General features: G+C 29.9%; 1 protein-coding gene across 2 annotated transcripts in view; it reads right to left on the reverse strand.

Annotated features, from left to right (window-relative positions):
- LOC141528955 (uncharacterized) overlaps positions 1–13,132 on the reverse strand; it is a 156,002-nt gene that overhangs the window by 4,349 nt on the left and 138,521 nt on the right. For both annotated transcript variants that reach the window (XM_074245260.1, XM_074245261.1), the window contains 7 exons: positions 7,546–7,806; positions 4,131–4,239; positions 3,363–3,490; positions 2,590–2,833; positions 2,264–2,331; positions 1,393–1,470; positions 567–887 (listed from right to left, as the gene is read on the reverse strand). In XM_074245260.1, coding sequence (XP_074101361.1) covers positions 567–887; positions 1,393–1,470; positions 2,264–2,331; positions 2,590–2,833; positions 3,363–3,490; positions 4,131–4,239; positions 7,546–7,806 — 1,209 coding nt within the window. The remainder of the gene's footprint in view (positions 1–566; positions 888–1,392; positions 1,471–2,263; positions 2,332–2,589; positions 2,834–3,362; positions 3,491–4,130; positions 4,240–7,545; positions 7,807–13,132) is intronic.

Consider the following 13,132-nt stretch of genomic DNA (forward strand, 5'->3'; position numbering starts at 1 on the left):
TCACAAGTTATTTATAATACTGACGTTGCCAGACGGTTTACGAGAAAATTTTAAATTGCACGGAAATTTATAGACATTTTGCTATTTTTCTTCCGGTACAATTTTTTTGCAATAATTTTTTTTAATAAAATTAATTAAAAAAAATTCACAAAATTTCTAATTTAATCTTTTATAAATTTTTTAAAGATTAAAAAAAAATTTTTTTTTAAGTAATATTAATGTTTAATAATAATTATAATATTTTATTTTGTTTTTATAATTTAATTATTAAAAAAACTAATTTAATAATCAACTTCAACAAAGATTAAGAAAAAATTTTTTTTTAGATTTTATAATAATAAATTGACTAAAAAAAAAAAAAAAATGTGATTATAAATTTTTTAGATCATAAACTCTAAATCCAGGATTTGGTACAATACAAGCATAAATTTTTGAAGCTATAAGTCAATATAAAATAATCTCTGAAGATAAATCTTTTGATAGAATCTGGATTAATATATTTATAGATTTATTTATCTAGATTTATGGATTTAATTCATTAGTTTATTAAATAAATAAATAAGCACCTTCGTGTTTATCTTCACAGGTGTTGATGATGATCATTTCGCTTTGATCAGAAGTGGTGCATCCGATTTGTATGTCAGAAACGCTGCACTGCTCGTCGTCGTTCTTTTCCTCCCAGGTCCGTTTCTCAGCAGCGCGTTGCGAAATTGACGAGGACACTGAAGATGATAATGAAGAAGAAGAAGACGACGGGGTGTCGTGGATCTGGATGTTTGTGTCCTTGCGTTGGCGGCGCGAAGGTGCGGACAGCGCGTGAGAGGACCCGTAATTTACAACGTGGTAACGTCCAGGCTGCGGACATCTCTTCTTCTCTAATGTCGATGCTGTAAATCAAAATTAATTATTGTTTGTAAATTTTTTTATTGTTTAATTTTTTAAATTTAAATTAAATTTTTCAAAAAAAAAAAAAAAAATCTCTCATCACTTTTTTTTTATTTTCAATATTTTAGCCAAAATTAATTTTCTATAAACTTTTAAAAATTACTGATAAGTTCTATAATTTGATTTTTGGACTTTAAATTTAAATTTTGAGAAAAGGAAGAGAGATAGGGCAAAATTGATAGACACCTTTATTTTAGGAAATTTAATTTCCTATAAATAAGGTCTCTTATCATTTTTTTTTATTTTCAATATTTGACCCATTATTTTGAATTGAACATTCAAAACTTGAAAAAACTAAATTTTAATTTTTTAATATTAATTTTTAAAGTGTAAAAATAATAATAATGAAAATTATATATAATTTGAAGAAATAGGAATAAAAACAAAGCTATATATCTTGTAGGTCATAGCTCGCGTTTTTCTTCAACACAATAATTCAAAACTCACTTATTAAAGTTATATACGGCATCACTGATAGATCTTCCTGCTGCTTGCATGCTTCTTCAGGTAAAATTGTTTTGACATCTGCAAACGATGAATAATTGAATTTCATTAGCATCCTCATTAATCACCCTCATGAACGCATATATTTTATTTCATCGCATCAAAAAACGTTAAAACAATTATTTATTGAGATTAAAATTAAATTGCTTGTTGATTTTTTAATTTTATTACAATTTTCCAACAAAGGAAAAATTCAAAATTTTTTCTATAAAATAATGGAAAGCCATTATATTTCAATTTATAATGATTGAAGCGATATCATGTAACAATTAGCCATTTTATAGAAATGTCACTCAATCTAATTTAAAATATTTTAACAATAGTTTTTTTTTTTTTTTTTTTTTGTTACAAATATGTGCAATTAATTTTTTTTTTTTAATTTATAAAATAAAATAACCGCGAAAATTATTTAAATAATATTTATCGAACGTTTAATTTAAATACTATTTGATGGCTAGTAATAATAGTTTAATTAATTGATAAAAAGTGAAAAAATTTCACTTTTTAATTTGTCAAAAATTTGTTGTTGTAATTTTTTTAGTAATAATTTATTTACTATAGAAATATTAGAGATAGACCTATAGTATAAAAATATTTTTGATAGGAAATTTCCTAAGCTACAATTTTGATCTCTTACAATTTTCTCCTAAACTCATTATTTTAGGAGTTATCGTCTTTATAATAAATATTTATAGAAATCACAGCTGGCTGGTAATTTAATTTTTTTTCTCACAATAAAATTTCAACAATAAATTTTGATTTGAGTAATAAAATGACAAAGTGAATAGAAATGAGTGAAGATTAAAAAACTCACTTGATTGCTGAAGCTCGATCACGCCAGCACTTCTTCTGTGGAAGATCATGCAGACGTAGCCAATATCGCTGTTGAAATAAATAAAAGAAGAAATATATAAAAATATGAGCAAGCGAGTTCTATTATAAAGAAGGAGTATTTCCTTGTCAAAGGAGCATTTTTAAAAAAGTCACATGGATGATTCGTCAGACGAGTTCATTCTGCTTGATCACAACAATAGTGTCTACTTGGTGCAGGATCTTGAAAAAGAATGAAGTATGAGGATGAGGATGGAAAGGGAGAGGAAGAAAAGTACCGGTGCAATGAAAAATTTCCTCCTCACTCACCAACCACTCGTTATGTGAGCAACGAGCTTCACTTTCTTGTCCGGACTATCAATACTCTCGAGATTATGACAGACGATTCTCTCCTCGTACTTGTGCCCCTTGTTCTGCTGGTCCTTGCTCTGCTCAACCTTAAGCGTCGCATTCCCGGTGGTGAAGTGGTAAACTCTGGTTCCGTCCAAAGAGTGCCAGGCGTGGTGCTTAGTCACCCATTGCGGGTACTTACATTTATTGTGCTCTCTATCAACTGTAATTTCAGATAATAATCACTCATTTTAGATTAAGTTAACAATTTGCTTCAAATGATACTCATTTTTGTTCGGCTTTTACATTTTTTTATTTTTAACCTCGATTAAAAAATTATAAATAAATAAAATTTTGTTTTATTAACTAATTACTTTTGTTGAATTGCACTGTACTTTTTTAACTATTGATATTTTTAAAGATGTAAGCTCATCTTGATGTTACACTCATCAAGAGCTTTCATTTGAGTACCCACATGCATTTTTCATATATTTTTCATATATACATATATATAAAATATATAAATATATGAAAAATTGATGTGGGTATTCAAATGAAAGCTCTCGATGAGTGTAACACCGGGATAAGCTTATATCTTTAAAAATGTTAATGGTTGACAAGATACAATGTCATTTTTCAATTATAAACATTTTCAAGTTTTTTTTTTTTTTTTTTTTCTTTTGATAAATTTTTATTAAAAAATCACTTGGAATTTTTTTATTTAAAAAAATTGAAAAATGACAATAACATACCTTTAGTTAATTTAATAGTTCTCGATCCTTGGGACACGTCGTTCAATGCCGAGCACGTTGAATCACCGGATTGGGCAATGTCATAAGTAACTTTTTCGCCATGATGATTCCTCTCATACAGGAAACATCTGTATAAAATAATTAGATTAATAACAACAAGAGACTAATTAATGTAAACGAGTAAGTACACTACCATACAAATAGAAATACAGTAAATGATTATTTAGAAAGAGAAATATTGAGAAATATTAATTAGATGATAACATTAATAATTTTCATAGACCACTTGTATTATCAAGTGTCTCCGGGGATGCCAGAGAGAATCATTAATTGATTTATTTATCAATTCAGTACTGTTATTCCGTCGGCAATTTTACTAATTGAATGTTCCCCTTCCAATTAGAATCATTGTGGATAATTTGTTAAAAGGTTGTTGTACTCGTATGTTCCCAGTTTTACTTTTTATTTATTTATTGTTATACGAGTGGAAATTAATTGTACGCCTGCAATTATTTTATTTATTTGATATTTTTCAATTCATTTATTTATTATTATTATTATTATTTTTTTTTTTTAAGTTATTCAATTAACACTTATTTTTATTTAATTTAATAAAATTCTCTACTTTTATTTAATTTAATTTAAAAAGTCATTCACAAAAAAAAATTAATTTATTTTTTTAATAAAATAAAAAATAACTTAAAATTTATAACGGAATTAAAAAACTATTTAGCAAAAAATTGAAGCTATAAAAAGTTATAAAATTACCTGAATGTTTCCTCATTAGTTGCGGCGCTCCTTCCAAACAGCTTGAGAGTGCCGACCAAATATTTGTTCCTTCCATCCTTCCAGAGAGCAAGACACTGCAGTTCCTCGGCTGTACCAGAATAAATTTACTTTTAAAAGCACTCCAGGTAAAAAGGTCAAGCTATCTTTATCGTTACTTTCGGAGAGTTAAAATATCATCCGGTTTAGCGCCGGGAAAATAAAAGGACCAATAAGAATAACTAAAACCGAAGGGAATCAAACTAAAACAAATAACAAGTAATGTGAGGCTAATCTTTGCAATTAACCCATTCCTATTTATTGTAACTATTTTCAGGTCTCTCCCTTGTTTGGAGCCGAGAAGAGAAGAACGAGAAACGATTCAAATATATTTTCCGAGTGATGGGTCATCGGGGATGCGACAACAGCTAAATTGAGATAGTGTGCGCGCGCGCGCGCGTGTGTGTGTGTGTGTGTGTGTGTGAGTGTCGTGGGTATATATAAAGAAAGAAGACATTTGAAAGGGTGAAAAATCCCGTCGGGACTCGACGGCGCATGAAAGAATGATAATCAAATTAGTCTATAATCCATTTAGTGGGTTCGATCCAAGTCCTGCCAGGTTCTTCTGCTACACTGCCAATGTTTTATTAAGCTACAATCGTAGGCAGCCCCTGTTTGTTATACCAGGGGACACTTTTTGCCCCCCAGATCATCGTCTTGATTTCACCGCCACGGAGACGCTCCTAATTTAATTTAATTAAATATTCTATTAAGGAAAATTTATAAGCTATTCAATTTTATTGTCATTAATTATTCTTATTGTAGTTTATGACTTTTTACAGGGTAATTTAATATTAAAATTACACTTTGAAAAAATTTTTATTTTTTAATTTTAATTATTAATTAAATTTATTTACAATTAAAAAAAAATAAATAAAATACTTGTTTCAATAAAATTCTAATTAATATAACTTCTGAATATAAAAATTAAATAAATAATAAATTTGCGAAAAATCCCTTCGAAAGAAAAAAAAAATATTTTTCTAACAAAATTGAAGTACCAAAAAAAGGTTGATTAAAGAAGTAAAATATTAATAATATCAGCAGGTACTATAAATTCCCTCAGTAAAGCATCTAAGAAAAATGAAGCTGTTCTTTGATAATTTAAAAACTAAAAAATGTGAATAAATATAAATGAGAATAAGTAAAAAAAAAGAAGATAAAATATTTTTCATTTATTTCTCAATAAATCTTTCCTTTTTCCGGTGTTGCTAATTCAATTGCGGAATTTAAAATGCGTTAAGTGCATTAACGTCGAGCTGGAGCTTTGAAAGGGAGCTTTAGTAGTATACAGTGTAGTAGAGAAGACTAGAGGCCAGAGGAAAAATATTTATAATGAGGAATGAGGAATGCGAAATCTTTCTCTCTTATATACGCTTTAATTTTCTCCCGGCCGTCCACCTATCCAACACAATGTTAAACAGACGATGCTAAAATATAAGTAAATAATCTTGCCCGGCGTTCCTATGTGTATAAATTTACCGGTTAATTCACAGCAGTAAGGAGCAAGGTTAACTTCTCTCTGCTGGTATTTTTTTTAATTATTACATTACAAGAGGGAAAAAAAAAAAAAAAAAAAAAAAAAACGGGGGAGAAATATTTTCACCCCGAATATTTCTCGTCTTTAATTCTCTTGTCTACTTGCTGCGAGTGTATGCTCACATGTATAACTCGCTTCGCGTAAATATGAGTGCTGGTACGTAAATTAGTACACGAGCTTACGCAATGATTTAACATCATAAATTTCAATAAATATCAGCGCTACGGGTGGAACCGGTGGCCGCAATTCAATTTTAGGTAATTCAATTAACATTTATAAATCAATTTTTCGGTTACATGTTTTACTCACTTCCGTAATTGATACTTTTGTTTTTGAAATGTTTCTTTTTATGATTATTGTGTTAATAATATGATCTTTTAATTTTTATTTTATCGGTTAAGTATCAAAGATACGAAAAAATTTTTTAAGTAAATTTTATTCTGAATAAAAAAAGGTAAGAGTGATTTAATTTTTGTATAAACATGATACTCGAGTAAAAAAAATCGTCTTAAAAAAATCTTAAAATAGTCTTAAAAAATTTTTAGATGAGCAATTTATAGATTTGCATTTTTAAATCTATACTTTAAATTTAATTGGCTCTTGCATTTGCATATTTTCGTGGTTTTAAATAATTATTTAAGAGACCTTAAGTTTTAAAGCTCATTGAAAAGTTTGTTTTTTAATTAGTAGGTTTACTGTCGCCTGGACGATAAACTATTTTATTTGTCATTAATATTTAAGTTTGGAAAAACAATTTTATCGTAAGATTAAGAAGATCCTTAATAAATTTTATTATTTTAAAGTTATGGTATATTAAATCTCAACTTATGCATTGAATAAAAAAGAAATTAATTCATTCGATAATGATAATTACAAACAATCCGGTAGACAATCAGATAAATAAATAATTAAATAAATAGAGAGGTTGATATATGTCGAATTTAAAAATATAAATTTCAGTAGCCAATGTCTAGCCGATTAAATTTTAAAAAGAACCAAAGCAATTTCCATTTTTGCGAATCTATATTATTTAAATTAAAACGTCGAGACTCAATTTAATATTTACCGACACTTTTAATCATTCAGAAATTAAACGGCTCCGTTTATTTTTCATTAAATCGTCACTAAAGTTCAGACACCTCTCACTGTTTACCGAAAGGCAAATATCCAAACGTCAAATCGCTCCAATTAAAAATTAACCAAAAACTATCAAAAATTCATCAGAGTATGTGACCAACTTTGAATAAAATTAAACATTAAATTACCAATAAACTCACTTAATTATTCACTGTCTCGGCTACTCTCAGTTTATATTTCTTAATAAATTATTCAATCAATATTCCGTCACTCTAGACGCTTTATTATTAAAAGTTATTTAATTAATACTTTTGTAATTATTCACTGGTAATATTCGAAAAACTTTGTTTTATTAAACGCAAAGTTGTGACATGTTTAAGTGGTTAATTAATTCCGCATATTTTCATTTATTCTACCGATACTTTCTGACTGATTTCAGTTAACTCAATATACATTGTTTATTTCTATTTTTTTTTACTAATTATTTAATAAATTAATTCATTTAAAAACTTTTTTTCACAATTAAACTCAAATTTTCTACAAGACTATAATATTTACACAATAAAATATAAAAATAGAATTTATTCCAAAAATTTCAAAAAAAGTCAAAATTTGAAAATTTGAAAAATTTTTATCAAAACAATATTTTTTAACATAAAAAAATTTTTGAATAAAAATTTACTTAATTAAAATAAATTTTTTTTGTGTAAAAAAAAAAAAATAAATAAATGTAAAACTTACTTATACTTTCAGAGTCTTCAATATCTGGACAAGCTTGATACTTAAGGAGCAATTTACTGGGATCAGTGCAGCTTTCAGCGACACTAACTGGAGAATTGCATTCCTTATCACCGCGGTTGTAGGTGAATGTGTAAGGCGCCCCATTAAAAGGACACGTTATCGGTTCTGGGTTCAAACGAAACATCGTAAACAGACTGTCGTCCGTCCTAATTGATTCGCATATCTCTTGCAGGCTTTTTCTCTCCGAGGAGCATATTCCCACTGCAACAAAAAGCAAAGCCCGTATTAATATTCAGGAATACTAACGAAAGGCAGAAGCTGTCTTTCAAATGTATAAATATATAATATATAATATATATAAAACATATTAAAGTATAAGTATAAGAGAATAAAATATTGTTATTATTATTAAAGTGAAAAAGCTAAAAATTGAGTGTGTTGACGGGAATTAAAAATAAGGCGTCTTTGTGAATAATCAATAAGCATTCAAAGAAGGATTTGCTTGTCAAGTTTACTAAGAAGCTTAACTCCCGGAGTCCTTGAACGCCGTTTGATAATTTATTCACTTAAAATAATCCCCTCGATCCATATAGATACATATATATATCTAACATATAACAGGTATATATTTATTTATAAATACATTATGTATAATTAAATATGAATATTTAATAGCTCAAGTTAAATGACGAAAAATTTATTACAATATTTTTAATTTAATTTTTTTTAAGGAATAAATATTTTTGCTATAATTTATAAATTAGAAAATTGCATTGTACATTCTTAAATATTTTTCCACATGTATTTTTGATATATTTTTCATATATATATATATATATATGAAAAATCGATGTGGGTACTCAAATGAAAGGTCTTGATGAGTGTAACATCAGGATGAGCTTATATCTTTAAAAATGTCAATAGTTTACGAGATAATAAGCCATTTTTTAATAATATAGATTTTAATAATTAAAAAAAAAAAATGTTTAAAAAAAATTAATTTTATCAATTATCAACTCCATAAAAACAACAATTAAACCCAATTAAAAATAAATCTGATTTAACAGCATTAAAAAATAATATTTCTGATGTGCTTTAAACATGAATCTAATCCCAGGGCGTCGACGAACGTCAAGTAAAGATAAAGTCGGCGGTAGGATTGAATTAAACGTAAAAGGTAAATTTTCTAGAGGCGAGATTTGTACGCAAGCAGTTGCATTTTGCGTGGATACCGAGTACGAGGGTGAGAGGGCTCCGAGAAGAAAGATCCGGGCAAGGGACGCGGGACCGGAGGAGGATCTCTGAGTTAGTATACGGAAGAGGATATAGTTCTCTATTTGCTTTGATAATTTATGCATTTCCCAGGATAATCCTTGTGTATGAAAGATGGTAGCCAGCGGCTTTCCGCCTGCGAAGCTTCCTCTGCCCCTCTAGTCTCTTGCCCACGGGGCAACAGTGCCCAAGTCCGGGAGCAAACTCCGAAGACTGGAGGGAAGCCGGAGGATTAGAAGAGAACCTGACGAAATCCGCGAACATGCGGGCTTTATATTTAGGACAGACCTTTTCTTCCCTGGCCATTTAACCCGTTACTGCAGTGGAAAACTTTCCCTTACCGAGACATTAGCCGAACAAAGCTAAAGTTTTGTTCCCCCTCCACAAACATTCTCTTTACGGTGTCGTTTTTCCGCTCATTCATTGGCTAAGCTCATTTACCGGCTCGCTCGCTCCCTCCCTCTGTCCTCGGTTCAGTCATTTTACGGCTACTCTTTTTTAAGTCTATCTCTAGACAACTTTTTTCACCTTTAAGGGTTAAAACTGCCCTTAAACTCGCCTTGTATCTCTTCTTTTTTATTATCTTTTTATTCGTTTGCTGTCTTCTCATCCATTGCGCTTTAATAACAAGTCAATGGAAAATAAATATTATCTTTACTCGGTAATTAACTTCAGGCAAAATTACCTTATTTTTAAATAACCTTCCTTGGAAATTAATTAACCAGCATTGCCTTTATTAACACACTCAAAGTTAATTATTAATTACAACTAAAGAGATTTTAAGTATTATCTCTGAAAGGCTCGGTAATTATATGACTTTGTCTGAAACTCGCCTTGAGGAGTCCTTTGCGCGCGCATTACGTCACAGAGTATAGAATTATACAGAGTATATAGTATATAGTATATAGTATATAGGAGGCGGATGAAAGAGCCCAATCGAAAATAACCTAAGGTGCCTTGTTTATTTGGATCAATCGAGAAATTTAAAGGCTCTAAGATAATCACATCACTTTATATCACAACAATTTTACCGGCTCGTAAAAGACAGCTTGATGGCTCGGTTCATACACTGACGCTTTATTCAGGTCTAAGTCTGTGGGTATTTATTTATTGGTTACGCTAAACACTAAAAAACTACCGTTAAAATTTCACCTTGTATAAAACTATTTAATAATCATTTTATTACATAAAAGTAATAAATATACGGCAACTTTTAATGCCGATATATTTTAATTATTACGTTCTTTCATCATCTTTTTATGGGGAGGTTTATTGTTGGACGGTTGAGGTTAATTGATTTTTTTTTTTAAGCTTTATAAAAATTATAAATTGTTTTGAAGTTATTGAATATTTAATTTGTTATTTGAAATTATAAAAATTGGAAATAATTATTAATTTAATAAGCTAACTCGATATAAAATTATTTTACCAAGCCAGGAATCGAACCCGGATCTGTCCGATTATATTTAAGGCGCCTCTATAAAATTAAAGTTATAATATTATTGATGTAAATATGCAGTTTAAATTATTGCATAAAAAAGTAGTATTAAACTTTTTAATTAATTAAGATAATCTTGAAAATTACGCTAGTCATAAAAAATAATTTTAAATAAAAGGAATTAAATTATTAGAAATATTATTTATTTGTTTCTGTGAATTTTCCACCGTATTAAAGCACAAATTTACACATTTAAAAGTTGAAATAAAATAGAGTTTATTTTTAAAGCTGATTATATTGATAAAAAATGCAAAAGTTAATAAAAATTTAATTAATTTATTGTGACTAAAATTTGATAATAAATGTCTGAAGATCTTGAGATTAAAAAAATAAAGCGAGTATTATAAATAAAATTAATTAAACACCTGGAAATTAGTGAAAATTTGCTCCCAGGATTAATTATCTGATCTCCGAGCATTTGAATACTGAATGGATCTTACTAGTTAAGCAAAAGTGAAATTAGTTTAAATGAAAATTAATTTTCATTTAAATGATTTACATTACTTAATACAAGTTGGGGGAAAAAATTCGACAACATAATCTAGAGACATTAAGGTTAGTTCTAACAAAGAACCGGGTCCCCTCCCTAATCAGGATTAACCTATCAGAGATGACAGAATCAACCAATAAAGGAGAATAAGCGTCTTAAAGGATTCTAACCTGGAAAGTTTTAGAATAGGATGAAGGGAGCCATTACCATTACACGAAAACTATTAACCACCGGGAAGATATTGAAATATGGATAATGTGAAGTACACCTGATGTTAATTAAAAATAAATATTATCGGTAAACTTTTTCCGATGCGCTAAGAGGATTACACGAGAGTGTAATTCCAGGAATCTATATCTATCTATTCACTGATAGAGTAAATAATAAATAACAATATTATAAATAAGTTTGTTATCGGTTTTAATGAATTCATAAGTCGAGAAAGTTTTCGAGACAAAGCTTTGGGATTATAAATAATAATAAACGATATTATAAATTGTAAATTGTGATTTTATGTAAACGAGGAGACGAATGGTGTAATAATATAAATATAGTGAAGATATATTGGTCCTTGAGAGACGGGGAAGAAAGATATGACGAGCATTGTTCTTGCTAGAACCTGGATCCAGAGACTATGATTACCTCTGACGGGGTTCACGTCAACGACCACGCTGGTGGCTCTATTTGCAGCCCTTTGAAATGCAAATGCTAATTGAAATGTAAAAGTTCGCGACCTATATCGAACTCGAGGACTGAGGAAGCGACAACTTCCAGCCCTAACCCTTCTTTCAGCGACGAATGGCTTTTTTTTTTTTTTTTTTTTTTTTTTTTAATTTCTTCACTTTTCCTCGCTCCTCCCCCACCAGATCCTTGAGAATTCTTGGTGCTTCCCTCCGCTGACCCTCTTTTAGGGGGTGGTGCTTTTAAATCTACGGAATTGACTTTTTTCAGGTGGAGTCCAGGCGATTAGAGAACTCGGAAAAAAGTTTATTAAGAATAAAAAGTGAAAGAGAATCAAGACTCCGGATTGAAAAATAAAGGACCCGGTTTAAGTGAAAGAGAGAAAGAGTTTCAGTTGAAAGACTAATCACAGTCTATTTGCGATTAATTTAAACTCCTTTACTTCAAATGAATTTACATTTTATCGGGGCTTAAATTACGCTGACCTTTTAACGTCTCGTTAATAAAACATTGATTTTATTGTGTCAATTATTGTTTTAATTTTTTAACAGTGATTATTGTGAAATATTTTATAAGATAAATAGAAAGAAAAAAATTAGTTTGAAAAAATATGGAGCTTTAAAACCAAGCCGGGAATCGAACCCAGGTCGCTTTAGTCAAGCGTCAGGAGCTCTAACACTTTCGCCACCTTGTATATCTTGATCCTCAAGCCAGAAATTTTTGGATTAAATATATTTAAATAGTTTATTGAATTAATTAATTTTTTCAGTGTATAAAGTAAAAATTATTATTTAAAATGAAAAATTAAACGAAATTAGTGTATCGTAACTGTCTATATTTGTTGATTGATATTAAATTGGAATGAAATGGACAGAAAAGGGCTAGTTTATCCTGGAGTAAATATATTCAAATGAAAACAAACGGATGAGTAGCGATGACAAACGTTAATGAATTTTCGTAAACATGTATCTGTTGTATATATAAACAGTAATTTCGGAGCTGAAGCCCATAACGATTTATGTAATTCAGTAAGCGTGTAAATACATATTCGAGGGATGAAAATGTAGCGTATGCATTGATTCATGAATGCGAAGTAAACAAAATTGTAATCTAGTAATTCATATGCAGTGCCCCAAGCGAATTGGTTGCGTGTGTGCCCGAGGACTAGAATATGATGTGCAATTGATTTGTATGTGAAATAAGAGAGCACCGGGGAAAATAAACAGCATGATGCCGAGATTGGCTGGCCCGAGGAAAAAACAGAGCAAGATTCGATTACCGCCCGGGAAATAGCCATTCAAATATTTTTTTAGGACGCTTTGACCAATTTTCGTAGATGACAAGATGGCCAGTGGATCCATCGGGCTCGGGTGGTTAACCCACATATTGCCCGAATATTCAGCTCCCGGTCCATCGGCGGTTCCGTCCCGGAAAACACGGAATTGGACCGATCTATACGGATGTATGTGATGATGAAGAGAACGGCAGGGAGGACGCTAACGTGTCACCAAGGAAAACCACCGGCACGATGATGGTAATCTACATGGTGAATTGACTCGATCGCGCTCGCGATAGTCCCTACTATCTACGTCATGTAGGATTACGTCGCGTCCAATTAGTCTGGAGTTGATCCGAAAACAGTGTGA

Source organism: Cotesia typhae, unplaced genomic scaffold (genome assembly GCF_013202065.1).
Source record: "Cotesia typhae breed Kobodo isofemale line unplaced genomic scaffold, CoteBio_Ctyphae contig_44, whole genome shotgun sequence".
Classification (NCBI taxonomy): Eukaryota; Metazoa; Arthropoda; class Insecta; order Hymenoptera; family Braconidae; genus Cotesia; species Cotesia typhae.